Source organism: Somniosus microcephalus, chromosome 3 (assembly GCF_052327205.1).
Source record: "Somniosus microcephalus isolate GS21.2 chromosome 3, FLI_Smic_1.0, whole genome shotgun sequence".
Taxonomy (NCBI): Eukaryota; Metazoa; Chordata; class Chondrichthyes; order Squaliformes; family Somniosidae; genus Somniosus; species Somniosus microcephalus.
In genome coordinates, this window is record NC_140989.1 from 157020920 (window position 1) to 157044042 (window position 23123).

Sequence of the window (23123 nt, forward strand, 5' to 3'; positions counted from 1 at the left end):
TTACAATATACAGAAGCCAAACAAAGTAGTGCCACACCTAAAATAGTTCTCTTAAAGGTGAACGGTTACATACAATAGTTCTCTTAAAGGTAGATGGGTACATACACTACAACCCTCCCTTTTTAGCTTACAACATACTTATTCCCCATTAAACATAACATATAATCAACTTCATGTAAAACAATTCACAGATATAGTCTCTGCGGGAAACAGTTCACAGATTCAGTCTCTGCGGGAACAGTTCACAGATTCAGTCTCTGGTCTTGACTCGGTCCGAACAACATCTCTGTGGTGTAGCCGGTTCACATTTCTAGCGTGACTCATCCACTAGTCTTTCCCTTGGCTTAACAGCTTGAACTTCCGTCCTGCTGAACCAGCAGTGCTGACTTTTACAAACAGCTGGACTGCCTTGGTAATTTTTCCTACTTTCCAACTGATTTGGCCCCCTTCGTGGGGCCCACGTGCATGATCTGATAGAAGTGATAATGATTTAGATGGTTATCGTCTTCTGCTTCGTCTTTTTCTTTTCTGCTTCTTGGAGACTCTCGGGGCTCCCTTATCCGCTGCCAGCTGTAGCGCCACCATCTCCCTATGTTCCTTAGACTTTAAGTGCTTCATCCTGATTTCTGCACTTTGGGAGTTTTCATCACAAGCTGGGCAGACCAAGTCATCGTAATATTCCGTGTCACTCAACAGGTCATGGTAATATTCGGTGTCGTCCTGAGCTAGTCTAGCGAGAGGGCCTGCTACTTCTTCCTTACCCAACTGGACGTTAGCCGACTGTTGTTCCCTCCCTAGACATCTTTCCTGAAGAGACTTCTTCATGCGTTCATATTCATCCCGCTCTTCCTGGGTTTCCTGCCAATCCTTCACTAATGACCTCATTTGTGATTCCAGTACTTCCCCTTCCATCGGGGATTGATTGATCGGGCTATTCAATCCTTCTACTGGAGCAGCTGTTTCAACATTCTGTAGTTCACATTGACGTGATTCAGCGTACTTTCGGCAGCCCCGTAAAATCTGTGTTGCAACCTCAACTATTCCCCAAACTTTTGAGAGCTCCGAACCCCTTCCCTTTGAAGATTGAAGCTTGTGTTCAAATGGTTCCCATTGCAGAGTCTTGTCTCTCAGCATATGAAGGAGTTGGCTGACCGTTAACTCTTCCACGGGGACCCTGTGGATCAGAGTCTTCTCCATTTCATCCACCTTTTCCTCCAATGCTTTCACCTTTTTTTCCTCTTGTACTTTGGCTTTAAGCGCTCGGAGAAGTTGCACCTTGATGCTCTCTAGCTCATGTTCAGGGGCCATTCTTACAGTCTCTGTGTTTCTTACAGTTGCCTTTTCTTTCACTGAAAGAATTCCCAGTTGAATCTGTTCTTCAAGTTGTTGAACCTCGGTCATTGCCGCCTCATATTTGTCTTGGGTTTCCTTCAATATTTTTATGAGTTCTTGGACATCTTGACTTTCATGTTCTGCCATGTCTTTCACCTCTAATTTCTCATCTATGGATGGAACTTCTACCGATGAGTCTGTCTTGGCCTTGAGCTCATCAAGAATTTCCTGCAGCCTTTGGACTTCTTGCTCATGTTCAACCTTTAGTTGCTCATAAGCTTCCACTGAAACTAGCTTTTCGGAGGTTGCCGAGTTAACCCCCTCCAGGATTGTAGCCTGGGCCTGTTCATACTGTTCCTTCAACTTCTCAAACTCTGCTTGTAAGGAGTCGTAGAGAAGAACTGGAATAAAATCCTGGCTTCCTGAAGATTCCTCTTCATTTGCTTCTTTCTGCAAATATTCTAACTCCTGAACATCATAAGGGAGATGTGATCGGTGATTGGTCACGATGGCTCTATGGTCGCTCTCTGCTTGAGCTAGCTGCTTCTGTTGTCTTTCCAGATTTTCCCATTCGGTGTCATAGAACTTTTTCATTGTTTTCATCTCTTGTACGAGACGGTAACTCAATTGTTCTAATTGTTGTCGTAATTTGAAATAAAGTTGAGTCCGAGCTCGGTGTTTTTCCGTCATGGATATGTCCTTAAACTGAACAGACTCAGAATTCTCTGTCAAACTATGTTGTCGTTGTTTGGTGGAGATCTGTTCTGAAACTTTGTTCTTCTCTGGAGCATAAGCCTTTCTGCATGCCTTCGTTTTTCCAACCTTAGTCGGCAAGTCCATTTTAGCCTTGTCTTTCACATTTGGGTTGGTCTTATCGTCATCCGATTCAGAATCTGAGCTGATTGTCTGCACCGAGTCCTCACTCGTTATGGCTTTTAGATAGTGCCATTCCATGTCTATTTTCTTGATCCACTCCCGTCCTAGAAGTGGTGGTCCTCCCTCAGGTAGTACGTATAAGTTCATTCTTGGGTGTTCTTTACCCCTATCTCTCACCTTGACTCTTACCTTTCCCATGGGGTATACTTTATGCCCCGTGTATGTCTGCAATACGAACTTGGTATCTCTTAAGGGTATATGTGAGAATAGCTGGTGGTAATCCCTTCGATTTATGACTGATAGAGCTGATCCAGTGTCCAACTCCATTTTCACTTGGACTCCAGCTATTTTTAGCATGACCCAGATAGTTTGTAGGTCAGCTTCCTTACTCACATTGTGAATTCTCAGACTACCCAGCTCCTGGCCGTTTGGGTCTGAGTCCGAATTCTGTTCGTCTGAACTCTTCTCAGCCACCTTGTGTACCTTGTTGTACTTTTCCTGTGATGGCTTCCTTTGGTTGTTGGTCCTTTGGTTGTTGGTCTTCTTCCCTGACCGGCATACCTTAGCTATGTGACCCAGTTTGCCACATTTCCTACATTCCTGGTTCTTAAACCAGCATTGGTTCTGGTCGTGTGTTGTCTTCCCACAACGATAACATTTTGTTGTTGTCGAGGTAATTTGATCCACACTGAGTGCCGCTGTCTTTAGCTGCATTTCCGCAGTTCCCTTCGCTGCGGCTTCGTGCGATGCTGCAATAAGGACAGCCCTGTCAAGTGTAAGGTCGTTCTCTTCGAGTAGTCGCTTTTGCGTTCCTTCCTTTGCCAATCCGCACACGAACTTGTCTCGCAATGCCTCTGTCAGATTCCCTCCAAACTGGCAGTATTTCGCTAGTCTACGCAGTTTGACCAAGTATTCTGCGTTGCTTTCGTCTTTCCGTTGCGTTCTCGCATAGAATTTGAATCGTTCCGCCAACATCAACGGTGTGGGGTTCAAGTGATCCTTCAGAACAGCCACAATATCATCGAAAGTCTGATCCGCCGGTTTAGCTGGTGCTAGTAGATGCTTCAAGAGCCCGTATGTCTTCGCGCCCATCGAGTTTAGCAAGGTTATAGCTTTGTCATCTTCTTCTATTTTATTGGCCTCACCATAGATCTCAATGCGTTCCACATACGTGGCCCAGTCTTCTACCTCGGAATTAAAATCGTTGATGTTACCACGCTTAGGCATCTTCCTCTCTTCCTGATAACACCACGGATTATTTCTTTAAATTTTCTTTTTTTTTCAAGATGGCGGTTCCCGCGAAAAATGGCGGTTTCCCGCGCTTATCTTCTCTCCCCGCCCACTTCAATGGCGGTTCCCCGCTTCTGTCTTCTTCTCCGCCTAATGGCGGCTTCCCACGTTTCTTCCCCTGGCGGGAGGGGTACACTTTCCCCACGGGCGACGGCCGCTGGCTTTCAGGTTCACAGCCTGCGCGTCGGCTTCAGTGCTTTCCCTTTTCTCGGCAGGGCAACCGGTGCTGGGTACACCTCGTTGACGGCGAACAGTTTCAGCCGCTGGGCTGGCTCTCGCTCAGTTCCCCTTGCTCGGGCTCTGTCTCTCTCCCGCTCGCTCAGCTCTACCGGCGCTGGGTACACCCCGTTGACGGCGAACAGTTTCAGCCGCTGGACTGGCTCTCGCTCAGTCTCCCTTGGTCGGCTCTGCCTCTCCCGCTCGCTCGGCTCCCAATCGCGCCTCCCAGCCCTCTCGCAGTCCGGTGCTTCCCTCCCTGGCTGCGGCTGAGTTTTTATATCTTCCCGCGCCTACGCTCCCGGTCGCCGCGCTTCGTGGCTTCGGTCGCTGCCCGGCCTTTTTCGCCGGTCGCGGTCTAGCTGTCTCACGACGCCGTTGCGTCCCCAGCCTGTCTGTACCGCGGCTTCCTTGCTCCACGCTGCCCCAGTCTCAGCGCCTCTGGGCCCGACTTCTGTCCGGCTCCTTTCCCCCTCGACCGTGGTAGAGTGCACCGCCCTTATACTCCGGTTATTCTTTTTACTTTTCCCTTACTCACAGTCACCATGGCCGGCTTGCTTCTCGTGCTGATCGGCTCACTCCTCACCGTGGCAGAAGGGACAGTCAGTGCCTGTTGCTGATGGAAGTCTTTGTCTCTGAATTCTTCCTCCTTTCCAGCTCTGCAGACTCGAGTTTTCTCCCAGCAGAATGACGAGGGCGGTTGCCTCTTCTCGACGCTCGTTAACTGCTTCGGAAGTATTGTTGCCGCAGGGTACGATCGGACTCGTCGCCACTGTAAAGTCTGTGGGTTGTTTAGTTAATTAATACACAGACTACCAGAGTAACTTAAAACAGGACTTTACTATTCGAAGGTCTAGGCGAATCTGCCCAATAAATCCTGACACAACACTTATATACTGGTGTGGTCACCGTCGGTATTACAGTATACAGAAGCCAAACAAAGTAGTGCCGCACCTAAAATAGTTCTCTTAAAGGTGAACGGTTACATACAATAGTTCTCTTAAAGGTAGACGGGTACATACACTACACTGTTGAGATCATCTTATTCATGAGACCCACCTTCTGCTCCCTTGACCCCATTTCCACTAAAATGCTAACCATCCAACTTCTGTTCCTGGCACCCATACTTGCTGCCATTATATCTAAGGAGGCATAGGTTAAAAGTTTTGTATTCAACGGAAATCTGCAGTATCTATTTTGTGCTATGAATTATTCATTTAATAAACTTCATACTGTCTGAAAACACACAACTTCCTGGAGTGGGCACAAGTTTTTATCACAATAACAAGTGAAGTGTTCTTCTTTGGTTATAGGTTATAGGGCAATGCCACATTACCAGATATTGTGTAGTTTCATCATAACAGAAGCATTGCTTTATATTGTTACATATTAAGTAAATATTGATGTCATATTTTCACTCTAAATAATGTCATAATCTTCTTTATTATATATATAAACGGATACATCTGTCTGTCTATCTGTCTGTCTGTCAGTCTGTCCTCCGGTGTGCGTCTGTCCGGCTATGCACTCGAAAGTTACAGAGCGTACCTACGCGTGCGTTACGTCAAAAGAAAGCTTACCATTCCAAAACGGTCGTAAGCGTATTTACGTTTTGGCCCGGACAAAAATTGCGCCCGCGGTATTCAAAAAACGTTCAAAATTCCACTCATTAGCATCTCATTATCCGCTCATTAGCGATAGAGTGACCTCGAGGTCGACCAATCGTACGCCGGGTTCCTGGTGCGTGCGGGCGGGCCCTCCTACAGTCGAGTGACGGGACGATTGACCAATCCTACGCTTCGGTGACCTGACGGTCGACCAATCGGTGCGTGTGTGGGCGGGCCTTATCGTTCTGAACCGAGGTGAGTGTCAGCCATCTTGATTCCATTCTTTTTCCCGCTTTCTGCGTTTTCTCTTCAAACCTACATTTCCAGCAAAAAAAATTGCTTTTATTAAATTGTTTTTAAAAAAACTTCATTCATTTGTAAATATTTTCTCTAACCCGAAGATTCTTTTTGCTACCTTTCCCCGTTTTTGTAAGGCCTCAGAACCTAGGCCTCAAAGCCTGGGCCTCTCCTGCCCAGCCACGCCCGAGCTAGGTAATTGTCCCACGGCTTCTGCTAAGCCCCCACCCGACCCCCAACCCGCCGTCACGTTACCCGGGGCAACGGCGTCAGCCACGAGGGTCACGGGACATACACAGGGTGCGCGCGCAGCAGGAGCAGCTGAGACGCGGCGTGTCTCTGTTCCCCCGCTCGGACGGGGGGGGGGGCTCTCGGGAGTGCGGATCTCGGGCGGGGCTTGGAGAGCGGGAAGGGTTACCCCGGCAACCGGGCCCGCCGGCCGTCTCCCACAGCCGCAATCGGCGGTCTTGAAGCCAGCTCAGGAGGGCGGGGCTCCGGCGGGCGGGGGGGCGGGGCTCGGGACATCGGGGGGCAGGGCTCGGGACATCAGGGGGCGGGGCTCGCGACATCGGGGGATGGGAGATCGGGAGACCGCGGGGCGGGACATCGGGAGATCGGGGGGCGGGACATCGGGAGATCGCGGGGCGGAACATCGGGAGATTGGGGGGCGGGACATCGGGGGGCGGGAGATCGGGGGGCGGGACATCGGGGGGGCGGGACATCGGGGGACGGGGGGGGCGGGACATCGGGGGTTGGGGGGCGGGGCTCGGGGACTCCCCTTCCCCTCCCCCCCTTCCCCCTTCCCCTCCCCTCCCCTCCCCAATTCCCCCCTCCCCAATTCCCCCCTCCCCCAATTCCCCCCCTCCCCCAATTCCCCCCCTCCCCCAATTCCCCCCTCCCCCAATTCCCCCCTCCCTCAATTCCCCCCCCTCCCCCAATTCCCCCCCTCCCCCATTCCCCCTTCCCCCCCCGTCGCGCGCTCTCTTGCCCCCCCCCCCCGTCGCGCGCTCTCTTGCCCCCCCCGTCGCGCGCTCTCTTGCCCCCCCCGTCGCGCGCTCTCTTGCCCCCCCCGTCGCGCGCTCTCTTGCCCCCCCCGTCGCGCGCTCTCTTGCCCCCCCCGTCGCGCGCTCTCTTGCCCCCCCCGTCGCGCGCTCTCTTGCCGCCCCCCCCGTCGCGCGCTCTCTTGCCCCCCCGTCGCGCGCTCTCTTGCCCCCCCGTCGCGCGCTCTCTTGCCCCCCCGTCGCGCGCTCTCTTGCCCCCCCGTCGCGCGCTCTCTTGCCCCCCCGTCGCGCGCTCTCTTGCCCCCCCGTCGCGCGCTCTCTTGCCCCCCCGTCGCGCGCTCTCTTGCCCCCCCCCGTCGCGCGCTCTCTTGCCCCCCCCCCGTCGCGCGCTCTCTTGCCCCCCCCGTCGCGCGCTCTCTTGCCCCCCCCGTCGCGCGCTCTCTTGCCCCCCCCGTCGCGCGCTCTCTTGCCCCCCCCGTCGCGCGCTCTCTTGCCCCCCCCGTCGCGCGCTCTCTTGCCCCCCCCGTCGCGCGCTCTCTTGCCCCCCCCGTCGCGCGCTCTCTTGCCCCCCCCGTCGCGCGCTCTCTTGCCCCGCCCGTCGCGCGCTCTCTTGCCACCCCCCCCGTCGCGCGGTCTCTTCCCCCCCCGTCGCGCGCTCTCTTCCCCCCCGTCGCGCGCTCTCTTCCCCCCCCCCGTCGCGCGCTCTCTTCCCCCCCGTCGCGCGCTCTCTTCCCCCCCGTCGCGCGCTCTCTTCCCCCCCCGTCGCGCGCTCTCTTCCCCCCCCGTCGCGCGCTCTCTTCCCCCCCCGTCGCGCGCTCTCTTCCCCCCCGTCGCGCGCTCTCTTCCCCCCCGTCGCGCGCTCTCTTCCCCCCCGTCGCGCGCTCTCTTCCCCCCCGTCGCGCGCTCTCTTCCCCCCCGTCGCGCGCTCTCTTCCCCCCCGTCGCGCGCTCTCTTCCCCCCCGTCGCGCGCTCTCTTCCCCCCCGTCGCGCGCTCTCTTCCCCCCCGTCGCGCGCTCTCTTCCCCCCCCCCCGTCGCGCGCTCTCTTCCCCCCCCCCCCGTCGCGCGCTCTCTTCCCCCCCCCCCCCGTCGCGCGCTCTCTTCCCCCCCCCGTCGCGCGCTCTCTTCCCCCCCCGTCGCGCGCTCTCTTCCCCCCCCCGTCGCGCGCTCTCTTCCCCCCCCGTCGCGCGCTCTCTTCCCCCCCCGTCGCCCGCTCTCTTCCCCCCCCGTCGCCCGCTCTCTTCCCCCCCCCCCCGTCGCCCGCTCTCTTCCCCCCCCCGTCGCCCGCTCTCTTCCCCCCCCCCCGTCGCCCGCTCTCTTCCCCCCCGTCGCCCGCTCTATTTCCCCCCCCCCCCCCGTCGCCCGCTCTCTTTCCCCCCCCCCCCCCCCCCCGTCGCCCGCTCTCTTTCCCCCACCCCCCGTCGCCCGCTCTCTTTCCCCCCTCTCGGGCCCCCCCCCCCGTCGCGCGCGCCCTCCCTCTTTTCCCCCCCCCCCCCCCCAGTCGCCCGCTCCCTCCCTCGGCCCCCCCCCCCAGTCGCGCGCGCCCTCTCTCTTCCAACAACAACATGCCCTCGAAAAAGCCTCGGCAACCGCCGGGCACTCCAGCTAGTTCATTATAAATGGGCTCCACTGTATTTTATGCATGTAGTGTAGCAACTCAATTATGCAACTATTTGCATAACTATGATCGTACAAAAGCAAGAGGAGGCTTCAGGTGAGGTGTTCGTTCCTTTCCCAGATGTTGCATATACTCGATAAAGCCACACTCAGACATACAATTGAATCTTTCAAATGCAATATGTTTATGAAAAAGTTGACATTAAGTTGTTTTTGATTTTAATTTTTACTGTAACAGTGAAAATAAAATTGCTACCGAAATTACTTTCTGACACTCTGGTCATGATTTTCCTCCTTACTGGTGTATTGTATTTTTAAAATTCTGAAAATTGTCGAAAGATCTATAAACGGCAGCAAATACTCAGTGTGTGGTTAACATACTTTGTCGGCATTTAGGAACTGAACTAACATTTGGCAAAGCAGCAACCATTTTTAAGTTAGCCTTCGATGACTAAAGCTGTTTTTCTACCACCACTTATGTTGATCCAAAGCAGTTTCTGCTTCATTTCAACACAAATGTGTGAAAATTCCCTCCAATACTTGGTTTCATGCCTTGGGAATTTGTATAACTCCAGTTTATCTGAGCAACGTATGCACGCGCAAGAATCTCAGACCAGTACATGTAGTATGGCAGCACCCTGAAAGTGTTGACTCAACTTGTAAACATAAAAGATTTGACTTTGCTGTGACATGGGAAGAAGGGTAGTCAATTTAGTACTAAATGAATGGACTAAAATTGAGGTAAATAATGTGTAAATATTTGTAATAAAATTAAATAACAAGCATCACACTATAAAACACTATCTAAAGATGTAAATGAGCAGTGGATTATTATAGCTTGCAATTTGCTCTTTCTTGCACCTGATTAGAATTTTCCATGCTAATTGCCATTTGTGGTGAAGTAGTCTATATCTGTTCTGACGAAGGGTCATCGACCTGAAACGTTAATTCTGTTTCTCTCTCCACAGATGCTGCCTTACCTGCTGAGTATTTCCAGCATTTTCTGTTTTTATTTCAGATTTCCAGCATCCGCAGTATTTTGCTTTTGTATTAGTCTATACTGTATCATGATTGGATTACACAGCTCTAGTTTGCCTGGGTACAATCATGGTTAAAGTAAGGTCGTTTTATGGCAGTGTACACTGTAATTTCTTAGCCTTATATTGTTGCTGTACCTTTTGTGTTCCATTGTTGTCATTCTTAAAAAGATTTGATTATAATATCATAAATCTTCAATTTTTTTTCTATAGACTCTCATTGTCGCGTGGATCCGGGCCAATTTAAGTGTGTATATCTCACGAGAACTATGGGATGAGCTACTGTCTGTACTGTCTTCTCTCACTACCTGGAATGAACTGATTACTGAATGGGCAAAAATTATGGATTCTCTTACTGTGGTGTTGGCAAGATGTGTGTACAGTCTGGATATGAATGATTTACCACTGGACAAGCTGAGTGAGCAAAAGGAAAAGAAACAAAGAGGGAGAGGTGATGCAACTTGTTTATATAAGTTATTTGGGAAGTTGTGCTTTTGGGAGATAGAGGAAATGAGTCACCATTGCCACCATCAGAATGCTTGATGGATAGTGTTCCTGTATTAAATATCCTATTGTATTGTCACAATGAAAGCCTGTTTCTGATGTCCTTGACTTGCGATGGGAGGACAGAAAGTGCCTGGCAGCAGACCATACAAGATGGAAGTTTGCTTCAGTTGCTTCTGCCCCACCCAGTCGATCCAGAATGGGGTAAAACATTGAGGTTAAAAAGTGTAATTTTATATTAATTATTAGTTGTAAATTTTATTATGAATATGCAAAATTCACAGTTCAATACATTTTAAACTGTTTGTAGACTCTTAATGTGCTAGATTGTTTTGCAGGAATATCTTATTTATGCATTATCAACATTCGGTTAAATGAATTAGCAATATGTGGAACGAAACCTAATTATTTTATGCATCATTAACTTTTAAGGTATCTGTCAAGATCTTAGTAAGGTAACTGGAGTAGGTAGGTCTTTTTCTCTGAGTTGGAGAAGTCAAACTGACGGCACACAGGAACATATGCGATTTAGAAGTGCTACTACCTCTGGTGCTCCAGGAGTTGAAAAGGCCAGAAATATCGTTCGTCAGAAAGCAACAGGTAAGCTTGCTGAAAGGTTAAATTATTCATCAACTGCATAAGTTTATGAAAGATGCAATGTATTTTTGTAGTGTGATGTAATGTTTTACATGCTTTTATGAGTTTTTATATTAATAACTTCTGGTAATTATGGATTAGTCATCAACTCCAATTCTGAATGTTTTTGGGTTTGTTTTTAAAATCAAGACCCATATGCTTGGTTGCTTCTGGCCTCTTTACCCACTTTTCTGCCCTGCACTCGATTTCCGCTGCTCCTTACTAACCTAGTACAATCTGAAGTCTTTTTTGCCATCTTCCCCGGCGTTCTCATTAGACTCTCTTCCTCTAATGAAGCCACCACTTTCTCCCTTGATTGCCTTCCAACCTAGTTCCTTACTCCTGAACACCCCCTACTTGGCCCCATACTGACTCACATTGTCAACCTCTTCATCATGCTTTGCTTCCATCTTTCTCAAAATTGTTCTTATCGCTGCTTTCCTTAAAGAGCCCATGCTCAACTCCTCTGACTTTGTAAATTACCCCTGTATCTCTAGCCTTCCCTCTCACTCCAAGGTCATTGAATGCATTGTTACCATGCAACTATATACTGTCGTTTTCCACCAGCTCACAGCACATAATAACATAAGAAATAGGAGCAGAAGTAGGCCATTCGGTCCTTTTTGAGCCTGCTTCGCCATTCAGTAAGATCATGGCTGGTCTTCTACCTCAACTCCACCTTCCGGCCCGATCCCCATATTCCTCGGTTCCCTTAGTATCCAAAAATCTATTGATCTCTGTCTTGAATATACTCAACGACTGAGCCTCCACAGCTCTCTGGGGTAGAGAATTCCAAAGATTCACCACCCTCTGAGTGAAGAAATGTCTCCTCTTCATTGTCCTGGCCACTTCATTCTCTTCGACTTTCTCCCTTGCATAGTCCACATCCATGAAACTGCACTTTTCTAGCTCCATTCCCACTTACCCCAATGAGGTTAGTGCATCTCCTCAAACAGTTTCTTCTCTCATGCAAGCCCATGTACACCAGGGCTGCACCCTTGTTTTATTCATTATATACATGCTACTTCGAAATGACATCATCTGCAAATGCAGGGTCAGCTCCCACATGTAAATTGGCGATGCCTCACTCTTTCCCACCATCACTGATTTCAGGATTTTGTAGATTTCCAACAAGTCCTGGGTGAATGGTAACTTCCTGCAGTTTAGTCTGGTCAAAGTTAAAACCAACCATCATTTAATACAGAGAATTATAAAGTGATGCATTTTGGAATGAAAAATGAGGAGGCAATAAAAATTAAATGGTACAATTTTAAAGGGGCTGCAGGAGCAGAGCGACCTGGAGGTTCACAGACACAAATCTTTGAAGGTGGCAGGACAAGTTGATAAGGCTGTTAAAGAAGCATATGGGATCCTTGGCTTTATAAACAGAGGCATAGAGTACAAAAGCAAGGAAATTGCAGTAAACTTTTACAAATCACTGGTTAGGCCTCAGCTGGAGTATTTTGTCCAATTCTGGGCATCACACTTTAGGAAGGATATAAAGGCCTTGGAGAGAGAGTAGAGGAGATTTACCAGAATGGTACCAGGGATGAGGGACTCCAGTTATGTGGAGAGACTAGAGAAGCTGGTATTCTCTTTAGAGCAAAGAAGTTTAAGGAGAGATTTAATAGAAGTATTCAAAATTATGAGGGGTTTTGATAGAGTATGTAGGGAGAAATTGTTTCCACTGGCAGGGTGGTCAGTAACCAGAAGACACAGATTTAAGATATTTGGCAAAAAACCCAGGCGGGAAATGAGAATTGTTGCGATCTGGAATGCACTACGTGCAAGGGTGGTGGAAGCAGATTCAATAGTAACTTCAAAAGGGAATTGGATATATACTTGACGAGGAGAAATTTGCATGGCTATGGGGAAAGAGCAAGGGAGTAGGACTAATTGGATAGCTCTTTCAAAGAGCCGGCACAAGCATAATAAGCCGAATGGCTTCCTTCTGTGCTCTATGATTCTCTCCAGCACTTATGTTCTTCTAGTGCAGGCTCCAACAGCTGCTTTGGCTGCTTGTTTGGACTGAATCTGGTAGTGTACAGCTTAAGCATTCTGTTCAACTCTCGAAGTTGTGCATTCTGTTCCACCTATGGTACATCATGAAGACCACCTTCTTCCATTTTCTAAATATCACTCGCTTATGCTCGTATTTTATATTCTTGCTGCTGGAACCCTCAACATGGTTTCATCACTATGGTGTTGCACTTCTAAAATGTTCTCATTGCTTTTCTCCCTGCTTCCACCCCTCACAACCTTCAGATTATTCAGAACACTGGTATAATTTCTCTACAATACAAAGTCCTGTATATCCATCATTCCCATCCTCACTCAGTTCCTATGGCCCAACAATCCTCACCATTAATTTCAACAATGTATTTGTTAGAGCTGGTTCAGTTGTAGAAGCCACTTCTAAAACAGAGGAGGACAACATCGAAATTCTAACCGTAGAGCTGAGCAAAGTAGTAGTGACCTCAGTGTACAAGCCACCTGGCACAGATTTCAGCTTCTCTAACCCTGTACCCATCCTGCGCAATAAACCACAGATCATCATTGGAGACTTTAATAGCCACAGTACCCAATGGGGGTACAAGGAGACTAACAACGATGGAGAAGCAGTCGAAGAATGGATGGACGCTAACCAGCTTAGTCTCATCCACGATCCTAAATTGCCAGCCTCCTTCCACAGTGCCCGCTGGAAGTGTAGATATAATCCAGATCTTGCCATTGCCAGCAACGACATCGCTGGCCTCTGCAAGAAGCTTGTCACAGACCCAATACCACAGACACAACACCGTCCTATTGGTATCCAGGTAAATGCAGCAGTGTTACCAACCGTCATACCATTCAAAAGGCGCTTCAACTTCAAGAAGGCCGATTGGAACGGTTTCACACGAGCACTTGACCGCAAGGTTAAACGCATTAAACCACTACCTGAACACTACAACCTCTTTGCAAAAGCTGTCCAAAAAACAGCTAGAAGGAAGATCCCCTGAGGTTGCAGAGTACACTACATCCCTGGTCTCACCAAGGAGAATGCTGAACTCTACTGGGAGTATGTCTCAATGTTTGAATCTGACCCCTTCTCAGAGGAAACAATATCTACCGGTGAGCGGGTGATAAGTATCTCTCAAGAACGTCAAAACACCTGGAACACCTTGATAGAGACAACAGATCTTACAAAAAACAGCAAGAAGGCATGGTCTCTCATATGCAAACTTGGAGGTGATCCCAAGAAAGCTGCCCAACATCCAAATGTGTCTGCTGACCAAGTTGCACACCAGTTGCTCCTAAATGGAAAAATCAACAAGAAACAACCAAGAGCACAACTAGATAGGAAGAAGTACAGCGATGATCCTGGCTTCACTAGACCATTCACCATGGAAGAGCTGGAAACTGGTACATCTAATCTAAAGCACGGGAAAGCAATTGGTCTTGACAACATAGCAACGGAGCAGATAAAGCATTTTGGACAGCAAGCAAAGAAGTGGCTCCTACAATTGTTCAACCACTGTCTGGCAACACACAAGCCACCTAATATCTGGCAGAAGGCACATGTAATAGCACTATTAAAGCCTGGAAAAGATCCCTCAGATCCTAAGAGTTTTCGGCCAATTTCACTGCTTTGCCACACCTCTAAGCTGTTTGAACGCCTGATACTCAATAGGATAGCACCAACTGTAGATGAGAAGATAATTCCAGAGCAAGCAGGTTTCTGCCCCGGCAAATCAACAACAAGCCAACTGCTCAACCTCACACAACACATCGAAGATGGTTTTGAGCAATGGATGGTAACAGGTGCTGTTTTTGTAGACCTGTCAGCAGCATACGATACAGTGAACCATAGACGTCTCCTCTGCAAGATTCTGGAGATGACAAAAGACATTCACTTAACAGAGCTGTTAGAAAGCATGCTTCAGAATCGCCGGTTCTATGTTGAACTAGGTGGGAAGCGCAGCAGGTGGCGTATTCAGAAGAATGGTCTTCCTCAGGGAAGCGTGCTTGCACCGCTGCTGTACAACATCTACACGAATGACCAACCTATAGACGGTGTCACACGCCGTTTTATATATGCTGATGACTTATGTGTCACTGCCCAAAGCACTGATTTTAACACTGTGGAGAAAACACTTTCTGAGGCCTTGGAGGGACTAAAATCCTACTATGAAGAAAACCACCTTCGCGCAAACCCATCAAAGATGCAAGTTTGTGCATTCCACCTCAGAAACCGTGAAACCAAACGCCAGTTGAAAGTAACCTGGTGTGGAGCAACACTGACGCATTGCGAGCACCCTATCTACTTAGGAGTCACCCTTGACCAATGTCTCACCTTCAAGAACCACATTGAGAAAGCAAAAGTGAGCGCACGAAACAACATCCTGAATAAGCTCACTAACACAAGATGGGGAGCAAGCCCGAAAACATTGCGAACCAGTGCACTTGCTCTTTGCTATTCCACTGCCGAATACGCCTGCCCTGCATGGGAAAGGTCTACTCATGCCAAGAAGATGGATGCCGTTCTGAATGCAAGCTACCGATTTATCACAGGTTGCTTAAAACCAACAAACACCAACAGCCTATATATCCTGGCGGGTATTGCTCCCCCTGATATAAGAAGAACGGTAGCCAGCAAGAAAGAGCGACTCCGTCAAACATCAGATGAGAGGGCACCCTCTGCATTGTCATACACCTACACCCAGCCGCCTAAAGTCAAGGAAGAGCTTCATGAACAGTGTTGTTCCATTACAATCAACCTCATCTGAAGCCCGCATCGCCTTGTGGAAAGACCGGCTCGCCAGTCTTGAACAACCCCCAGCGATGGAAATTTTACCTGATGAAAGCCTTCCCCCAGGAGCTAATTGCAACTGGGCAATCTGGAAGTGCCTTAACAGACCTAGGACCGGTGTAGGTTGCTCAAAGGTGTCACTAAGCAAATGGGGATATTCAACCAGCCCGACAACTTGTGAATGTGGAACTGAGGCACAGACTATGCAACATCTCCTGCAATGCCCATCGTTAGAGGAACCCTGCACTGTTGCAGATCTTGCCGAATCCAACAACAAGGTGCAAAAATGTGTCCAGTTCTGGCTGGGTTATGTATAGACTGTCCGTGGACACGATAAGAAGAAGATTTCAACTCCCTCCCAGGCGTCTCCCCATTCTAATTGTGTAATTTTCTCCAGACATATGTCCACTTTGCAGCCTCCATTCCTTTGACTCCAGATTACTGTTGTTCCATACCCTCTCCAATTCACCATTAAAGGCTGCTCTTTTGGCCATTATGCCCTGTCCTCTAGAACAGTCTTCCAAATACATTTGGCCCTGCTAACTCTCTCTTTGCCTTCATAGTCTCCTAAAAAGTTATTTCTTCAACTATCCCCATGATCTTTGTCTCTCTTTCCACCCCCTCCCCCGCTAGAAATTTTCTATGCTTCCTGCTTTTCTGTAAATTACTTTCAGATCTTTTACATAAAGAGTACTGTACAAATGTAAATGTTAATATAGTTATAGGTGCCTTTTAATTATGTACATTGCTTTTTGCCTTACTGCACAGTTCATTTTCTTGTCATTAGTGGTGGCCCACGTAACTATTTTTGATCAGGAATTTGGATCAATATATGCACAAATATCTTAATTTCAATTTGATGTCATTTGAAGAACTACTAAATTCTAAAATGTTATACAGGAAACTTTCTGGTATCCGGCACTGACGGGACCAAGTTGGTGCCGTCCCATCAAAACTGCCGTATAAACCAGCGCTAATGTTAAAACATACGGAGCCTCTCAGCTCCGTATGAAACAACAAACCCTGTTGCCAGCTTCAAAACAGTCGGCCGCAGCTTAAAAGCGTCTCTGTAGCTAAGCAACAACTTCAGCTAGACGCTTGGGAGCCACGACTGGAAAAAAAAAAGCAACGAGAAGTAAAAAAACTTATAGGAAACGGCTCCTGAATTTTGCCGGTAGATAGAGCTTTCCGGACATTTAACCTCCGGTTAAATGCAAGTTTCCTGTACTATAAGCCCATATACTACAAGCTGAGAAGTTGGTATAATGTGTAAATGGAGCTGGAATACATGCTTTATATTCATTTATAGCTTACTGTTGAAAGCTTTAAAAAAAAGGACTATAATTAGAGTTCTATTTTTAATTAAATTTATTTAATGGGAATTCGCTTAAGAGGAATCACATTTCCAATGTTACTAATATGTATTTAATACTTCCAAACCACCAGCTTTAAAACACAAGGGTTTGCGATCCTTTTTCAGTATACATGCACAAGGATTTTTTAAATGTGAGGTTTTTAATTGACCTGTTTTTCTAATTAAACATTTGTGCTTTGTGTAAACTTGACTTTGCAAAATGTATTTATGCTGTAGACAATTTTTTTAAAATAAACTTATAATTTCAATTGTACAGTTCAATCAATAAATGATCTGATCTGTACAAACCATAAATTACATGGTATATTTAAAATACAGTCAATCAAATAAAATAAGTGTAAGAAATGCACGTATATGGGAACAAGTTGAAGTTTAATGTCTACTCATTAAATTTCTATGATAGTTGCTTAATTGCCATAATATAATGATGTTGAACAGTTTGAGCCACTACATATAGTTAAGTGCTGCTTTGCCAATTCTGGATTTTATCTCTGGAGAAGCCTGGCTCTTGGTGTGCACTAGAATTGCAGGCCTGAAAGGAACCTGAGTGAAAGGGCCAGTGTGGAAGCGCACACTATACACAGATTTGTATAGCATGTGTTTTGTTGTGGATTTTGAAATGATGTCAATTGCAGGAGAGTGGACCAACCATGAGGTTCTTTTCATTCTGCTGTGGTGTGTCATTACTTCTTTTACAAGGAGTTATCCATAGAAGTCCTCCTTTGTGTGCTGTATAGTCTTAGAGATATATGTGTGTCCTGCTGGCCATAAATAGAGATCTTTTTATTATTAACTGTAGGACTTGATGAAACAGTAGATTTCCATTTTTTTGGTTTCCTTTTAAAGAGTGAAGCCTAAAGATAAAAGGCAAGCAGATGGTGCATATTCGCCTTCTCAGGTGCCATTGCTGGCTGACACCGGGTTACAAAGCTATTGGCAAACAAACTTATCCCCATTGACAGTTAACAAATTGGTGTGATTTGCATGTTTGATTTTCATAAACCCTTCAGCTTTCACACTAGATCATTTTTGCATTTCTTTAGCTTTTTTTTAATTAAGACCAAATTTGTAAATCAGTGTGGGTTCTTTTTAATAAATAATGACCAACTACAAACTTCTTTTTAACAAGGCCCTTTGTGCTTAATATATTTATTACTGTGATTTGATGTAATTAGTTGTTAAAAGGTATATAGATTTGCCAGATGGACAAGTCTTTAATAATGAGTGCTGTTTTTAAATATGCTGCATCTGTGTCTAAGTGAGATGAAATGGACATTTGCTGCCTCCACTTTCCCTTATGATGAATAGCTTGCCTAATTGGATTTTCCATGCAGTGAACATCAGAGTAATATGTTTTGCTGTATATGGGTTCTGGCACAGAACTAATGGCAATTTTAATTTTTCTTTGTCTATATAATTGAAGGTGCCATTTGAAAACACTGGTGAAAGAAAGTACAACAGTCCAATCACTGACTAAAATATCAGAAGTTTCATGCAGTGTAATTCAGACTTGTCGCATACCCCTGACTTTAGCCAGTAATGGATAATTAACTGAAAATGCACCTTCCAAATGTTGATTTTTTTTTTTGTCACCCCACACCTTCAGTACTGTATAACACATCTTTGTTAGATGTGCAGCTGCCTTTTAATATTTTAACATAGTATTGTTGCAATGTCTTGTAAAGTGCAAGTAACATCATTAACTAGATGTTTTGCAGTGTAATCAGCATATAAGTTGTGTTTAAGTTACTGTGGCAATAGGAGGAACCAATTTATTTGAACAGAATACCGCCACCTATTATGCACCATGTTGGAGCATTCAGGGTTTTTAATTTCCTAAGTAAGAGAAATTTAGACTTTTTTTGTATCTGTGGATTATTATAACAACTTCCAATATCATTTATTTATAATGCCTCAGGGTTACCTCCCCATAATTGGCATAGCCAAGGCTGGCATCTCAGTCTGATATGGTGCATTAAAATGTTAATATTATGGGAATTGAACTGTTCTCCCCATCATTTCTGGTTATATATGCAGAAGTTGAGATTTATGATTTTGTAAGTAATACTGGTGACAAATGGCACAAAGCAAAACATGGCTGAAGATTAGGCTGTCAAAAATGAAGATTAAATACTGGATGTGCCGTATTTGAGCTGTGCCCCTCTGTTCCAAACTTGTGGTTAAAATGTTGGCTTAGCATTTTTCTGGGCAGCTAACATTAAACTTGAAACCAGTGTGGTACCACAATGTCTCATTCAAATAATCCTGTCCATTTACATGCCTCCATGTGTATTAAAACTATACAAACCTTCAAATACATTCTTCTATGTATTTATTCCTGGGATCGAGCCGGAACAGGAGAAATTCTGAACTAGAAGAGATATTGCATGAGATTTTGCAGTACAGGTAGACTATCCTTTATCCGCACTTCTGAAAACCGAAAACCTCTGAAAACCAAAAGTTTTTTTGTGGAGCGTAAGTCGTGCGCACGACATAACCCGAGTGGCGCCAAACATGACCCGACGCGGCCGATGCTTTTCTGACCTGATTTGCAGGCCAGCTTAGCGTAGGAGTCAGCCGATATCCGGCTTTCCCACAACTGGCAGCGGCAGTCGAGCCCCAGACCCCCGCTAAGTCAAGGAATTCAGATACGGAGCAGGGGGAGCTGTAAACACTGGGAGCGGCAGCACAGAGAAGCAGGAAGGGGAATGAGACATGGAACAGTCGCAAGAGGTAGCCTGAACTTTTACAATTTATATTAAATACAAATACTAATTACCAAATTAATTTAATGTTCAGAGTTTCCCAGTCTGAAATAATACCTTCTGAAATCCGAAAATTTCCGAAAACCGAAACACAGCTGGTCCCAAGGTTTTCGGATAAGGGATAGTCAACCTGTACCACCTGAGTGAACTACACACTTTCCAAATTCAAGTGCATTTTATTTATTTTTTAAATAATAATCATATAAGCAGCAGGGAGGTGAAACCTTAGTGTAATAGGAAAAGGCCACAAAGTAGTGACATCTGTAATAATGATATATATTGTGTATTCTCAAATATGCATATTTTTATCTATATTAATTTTCTTTGCCTGCTTTATTTCTTTGGAAGCTAAGCGAAGCCAATCTATCAGCAACTGTGTGCATCTTTATGAGGCTTTGCCAAGCACTAAAAGTGTGCCTCTACTGCTTCACACTGTGAGCTCTCTCTTACCTGGTATCACTCATGCCTCTTCCTCTCAGAAACTGTCAGGTACTGTACTCAAAGCTGTATTTCTACATACTATCTCTTAATTTCTTCACTCTGCTCTTAGTTTCTTTCCACCTGGCATTTATGATATTGTGCATTGATGGAGTTGAACAGTCACTCAAATGTGTAAAGTGTATATTTAGTCAACAATATTTGTCATAAATTAAAGAAATGCGAGTGGGATGCAAATGCACAGGCTTTATCCACAAATATTTATTAGAAATTCTAATAAATAGCTGCCACTTTCTGAGGGAAAAGTAGCTAGTAATAAATCTGTAGATTTATCTTAATGTTGTCAAGGGCAGCACGGTGGCATAGTGGTTAGCACTGTTGCCTCACAGCACCAGGGACCCGGGTTCGAATCCGGCCTCGGGTGACTGTGTGGAGTTTGCACATTCTCCCCGTGTTTGCGTGGGTTTCCTCCGGGTGCTCCGGTTTCCTCCCACAGTCCAAAGATGTGCGGGTTAGGATGATTGGCTATGATAAATTGACCCTTAGTGTTAGGGGGATTAAATACGTGGGGTTACAGGGATAGGGTGGGGGATATGTTTCTTGAGGCTAAAGGGATATGGGGAAAGGGCAGGGACAGGGTACTGGGTTTGGATGATCAGCCATGATCACATTGAATGGCGGAGCAGGGCCGAATGGCCTACTCCTGCTTCTATGTTTCTAAGGTCACAATTTACTCTTTTTGCTGCTTCTGTTGAATTTGTGATGGGTGTGTTTTTCTAATTTTTGTTTAAAAAGTTAAGATTTATTTTTTGAGAGTTATCCATTTTAGTTGTACACTTCCTTACAGACCTAAAAACACAATTTAACAGAAGAGAGTTAAATTCTTATATATTTTCATTGCTGCTGTAGTACAAATGCTTACTATTTGTTCCTTAAATGATTGCTCTATTAATTCAGTGAGGCCAAAGCACCATCTACAGATGAGATATATTTTAGTTTTAAAGAGCATTTTTGTCCTGTAAGAAATCTTGCTTCAAGATGAATTGGCTTTCTGTCTGTGGATAGTTGTTGCAAATCAGCACAGGATTATGGCTCATTTGTTTTTCTATTGTACAGTTATTGAAAATCCTTTGCTGTAGACTGATAAGTTTAAGTGCACAATTCTTTCTCGGGCATAAATTTATTTAACCTTAAATAATATGCAATTTTTATTAAAGGAAAATCTACATTATTGTATCTTTCAATCAGGTCCTGTTGCATTTGGCATCCAATTAAAGTTTAAGCATATTTAATCGGAGTTAGAAAAACAGTTGATATAAATACCAGGTGGATCACAAAATGTTCAGTCCACAAATCTCTATTTGGTTCTGTAGAAAATCTTTAAAATGTAGTACTAAATTTTTGCACATAAGATGCACCATTTTAAGAGGAATATGGGCCTAAAATCCAGATACATGTTATATGCAATAACTTTTACAAAAAATGGATCTTAATGATTTTCATATAACATGCATTGCATTGGGAAATGGGCCCAACACCCAGGTGTCAATTATATGCAAAAATAAATTTGAAAAAGACTTGGAAAATGCTTTTCTTGCAGAATGGTGTGAAAAGTTTTTGTTAATAGAATAATGATGGGGGTTTTTTTCTCCAAGGTATATAGTTGTCATTATTTAATAAAGTTATCTACTAGTACTAAGTGCAGCAGAGGTTTTTGTTTTCGAATACAACTGGTGTTTGTAATACTGAATTTGCCTTGTTCTGTTTTATATTTTTCTGATAAGATAGTTTGCATATCTATTGCACAGCATGATTTTTTAAAAACTCCATTCGCCTCGAACAGAATATACTGTGTTTAAAAACTGCTTTTATGGTGGTTGAGTATGTTTACATTGTGAGGAGGGGGGGTGGTTTTGTGCATGATGCTTAATTTTTCATATCAAGGAAGTTACATTGTTGGTTTGGATTGGGAATGGAAAGAGAAAGAAAAATTGTATTGGGATTGACCTCACTTCTCAAGTTCTGCGAGACCAGGATGTAGTGTAACATAAAAGACAAGGAATTGTGACAACACCTGAACTACATTTGTTGCACTGGTGCAAGCTGATTGGCTTTTAACCGGGTCAGTCGCTGTATCTGAGCACACGTGGTCTCAGGAGTGTCTACAGTAAAAATAAAAAGAGAGGGGAAGAAGTTGTGTTATTTTGTGGGTAGCTAAGGTTTTATGTGTCAATTTCAAATGTTTTTTCATGAAGAGCTCCTTCAAGGGAAACACTCACTCACTCCCACTCCTATGTGTGTGTATATAGAAGATGAAGAACTCCAACAGCCTGAAAGTATACCAGATGCAGAAGAATTGATGTGTGGTTCAATATTAGATCAAGAACAAAAACTTACCCATAGCAGCAGCACTTCTGACATTGCTGAACAGTTCTATTCTGACCTGATGCAAGGTAATATGAAGAAATAATACAACTAGTACCAGGATTTAAGTTTTTTTACAAAATGTAAAAAAAAATTCCTTTAAAGGAAATTCAGTATCACTTGAAATTAGTAATGATGGTAACAATAGTAAGGGTGTAACAGGAATAAGGAATCACAACAGTGATGCATCAAAAATACATGCATTGGAAGAATAAAATCCCTAGCTAAAGACTGAAAAGGCTATTCTGACTACTAGATTAGATTTATCCAAGGCCTGGGATGGTGTGCTGCACAAGGGAGATAAAATTCAATTTCCACTTTCCTGGCAACAAAACTTTTTAAACGCAGGACCAGTTGTGGAGAAATACAGGGGATTGATTGTCCACCCTTTACGACAGATGAAAATCTAGATCTCCAGCACAAAATCCTTTAACTCCTCAGTTTCATTGTTCCCAGAGCCCATTTGGCATATTTAACAGGACTACTGAGGTACCATTTATTTATGTCTCCCAGTATTCCTGGAAAGGAGTACAATGGTTTTTTTAAGTGGACATTTTGGCCCCCAGGTGTTCAAAATCATGAGGGGTCTGGACAGAGTAGATAGAGAGAAACTGTTCGCATTGGCAGAAGGGTTGAGAACCAGAGGACACAGATTTAAGGTGATTGTCAAAAGGCGACGTAAGAAAAAACTTTTTTACACAGCGAGTTGTTAAGACCTGGAATGCACTGCCTGAAAGGGTGGTGGTGGCACATTCAATCACTGCTTTCAAAAGGAAGTTGGATAAGTATCTGAAGGAAAGAAATTTGCAGGCCTAAGGGGAAAGGGCAGGGGAGTGACACTAGCTGAAGTGCTGTTGCAGAGAGCTGGCACGGGCTCGACAGGCCAAATGGCCGCCTTCTGTGCTGTGTAACCATTCTATG

General features: G+C 45.4%; 1 protein-coding gene across 2 annotated transcripts in view; it reads left to right on the forward strand.

Moving 5' to 3' along the window:
* The window catches only part of LOC147121489 (ral GTPase-activating protein subunit alpha-2-like), a 290657-nt gene that overhangs the window by 256803 nt on the left and 10731 nt on the right, over positions 1-23123 (forward strand). The window contains exons 15-18 of one of the 2 annotated variants that reach the window (XM_085981770.1): positions 9485-9722; positions 10208-10375; positions 19689-19829; positions 22088-22231. In XM_085981770.1, coding sequence (XP_085837896.1) covers positions 9485-9722; positions 10208-10375; positions 19689-19829; positions 22088-22231 — 691 coding nt within the window. The remainder of the gene's footprint in view (positions 1-9484; positions 9723-10207; positions 10376-19688; positions 19830-22087; positions 22232-23123) is intronic. The other variant, XM_085981771.1, reaches the window with a different exon arrangement.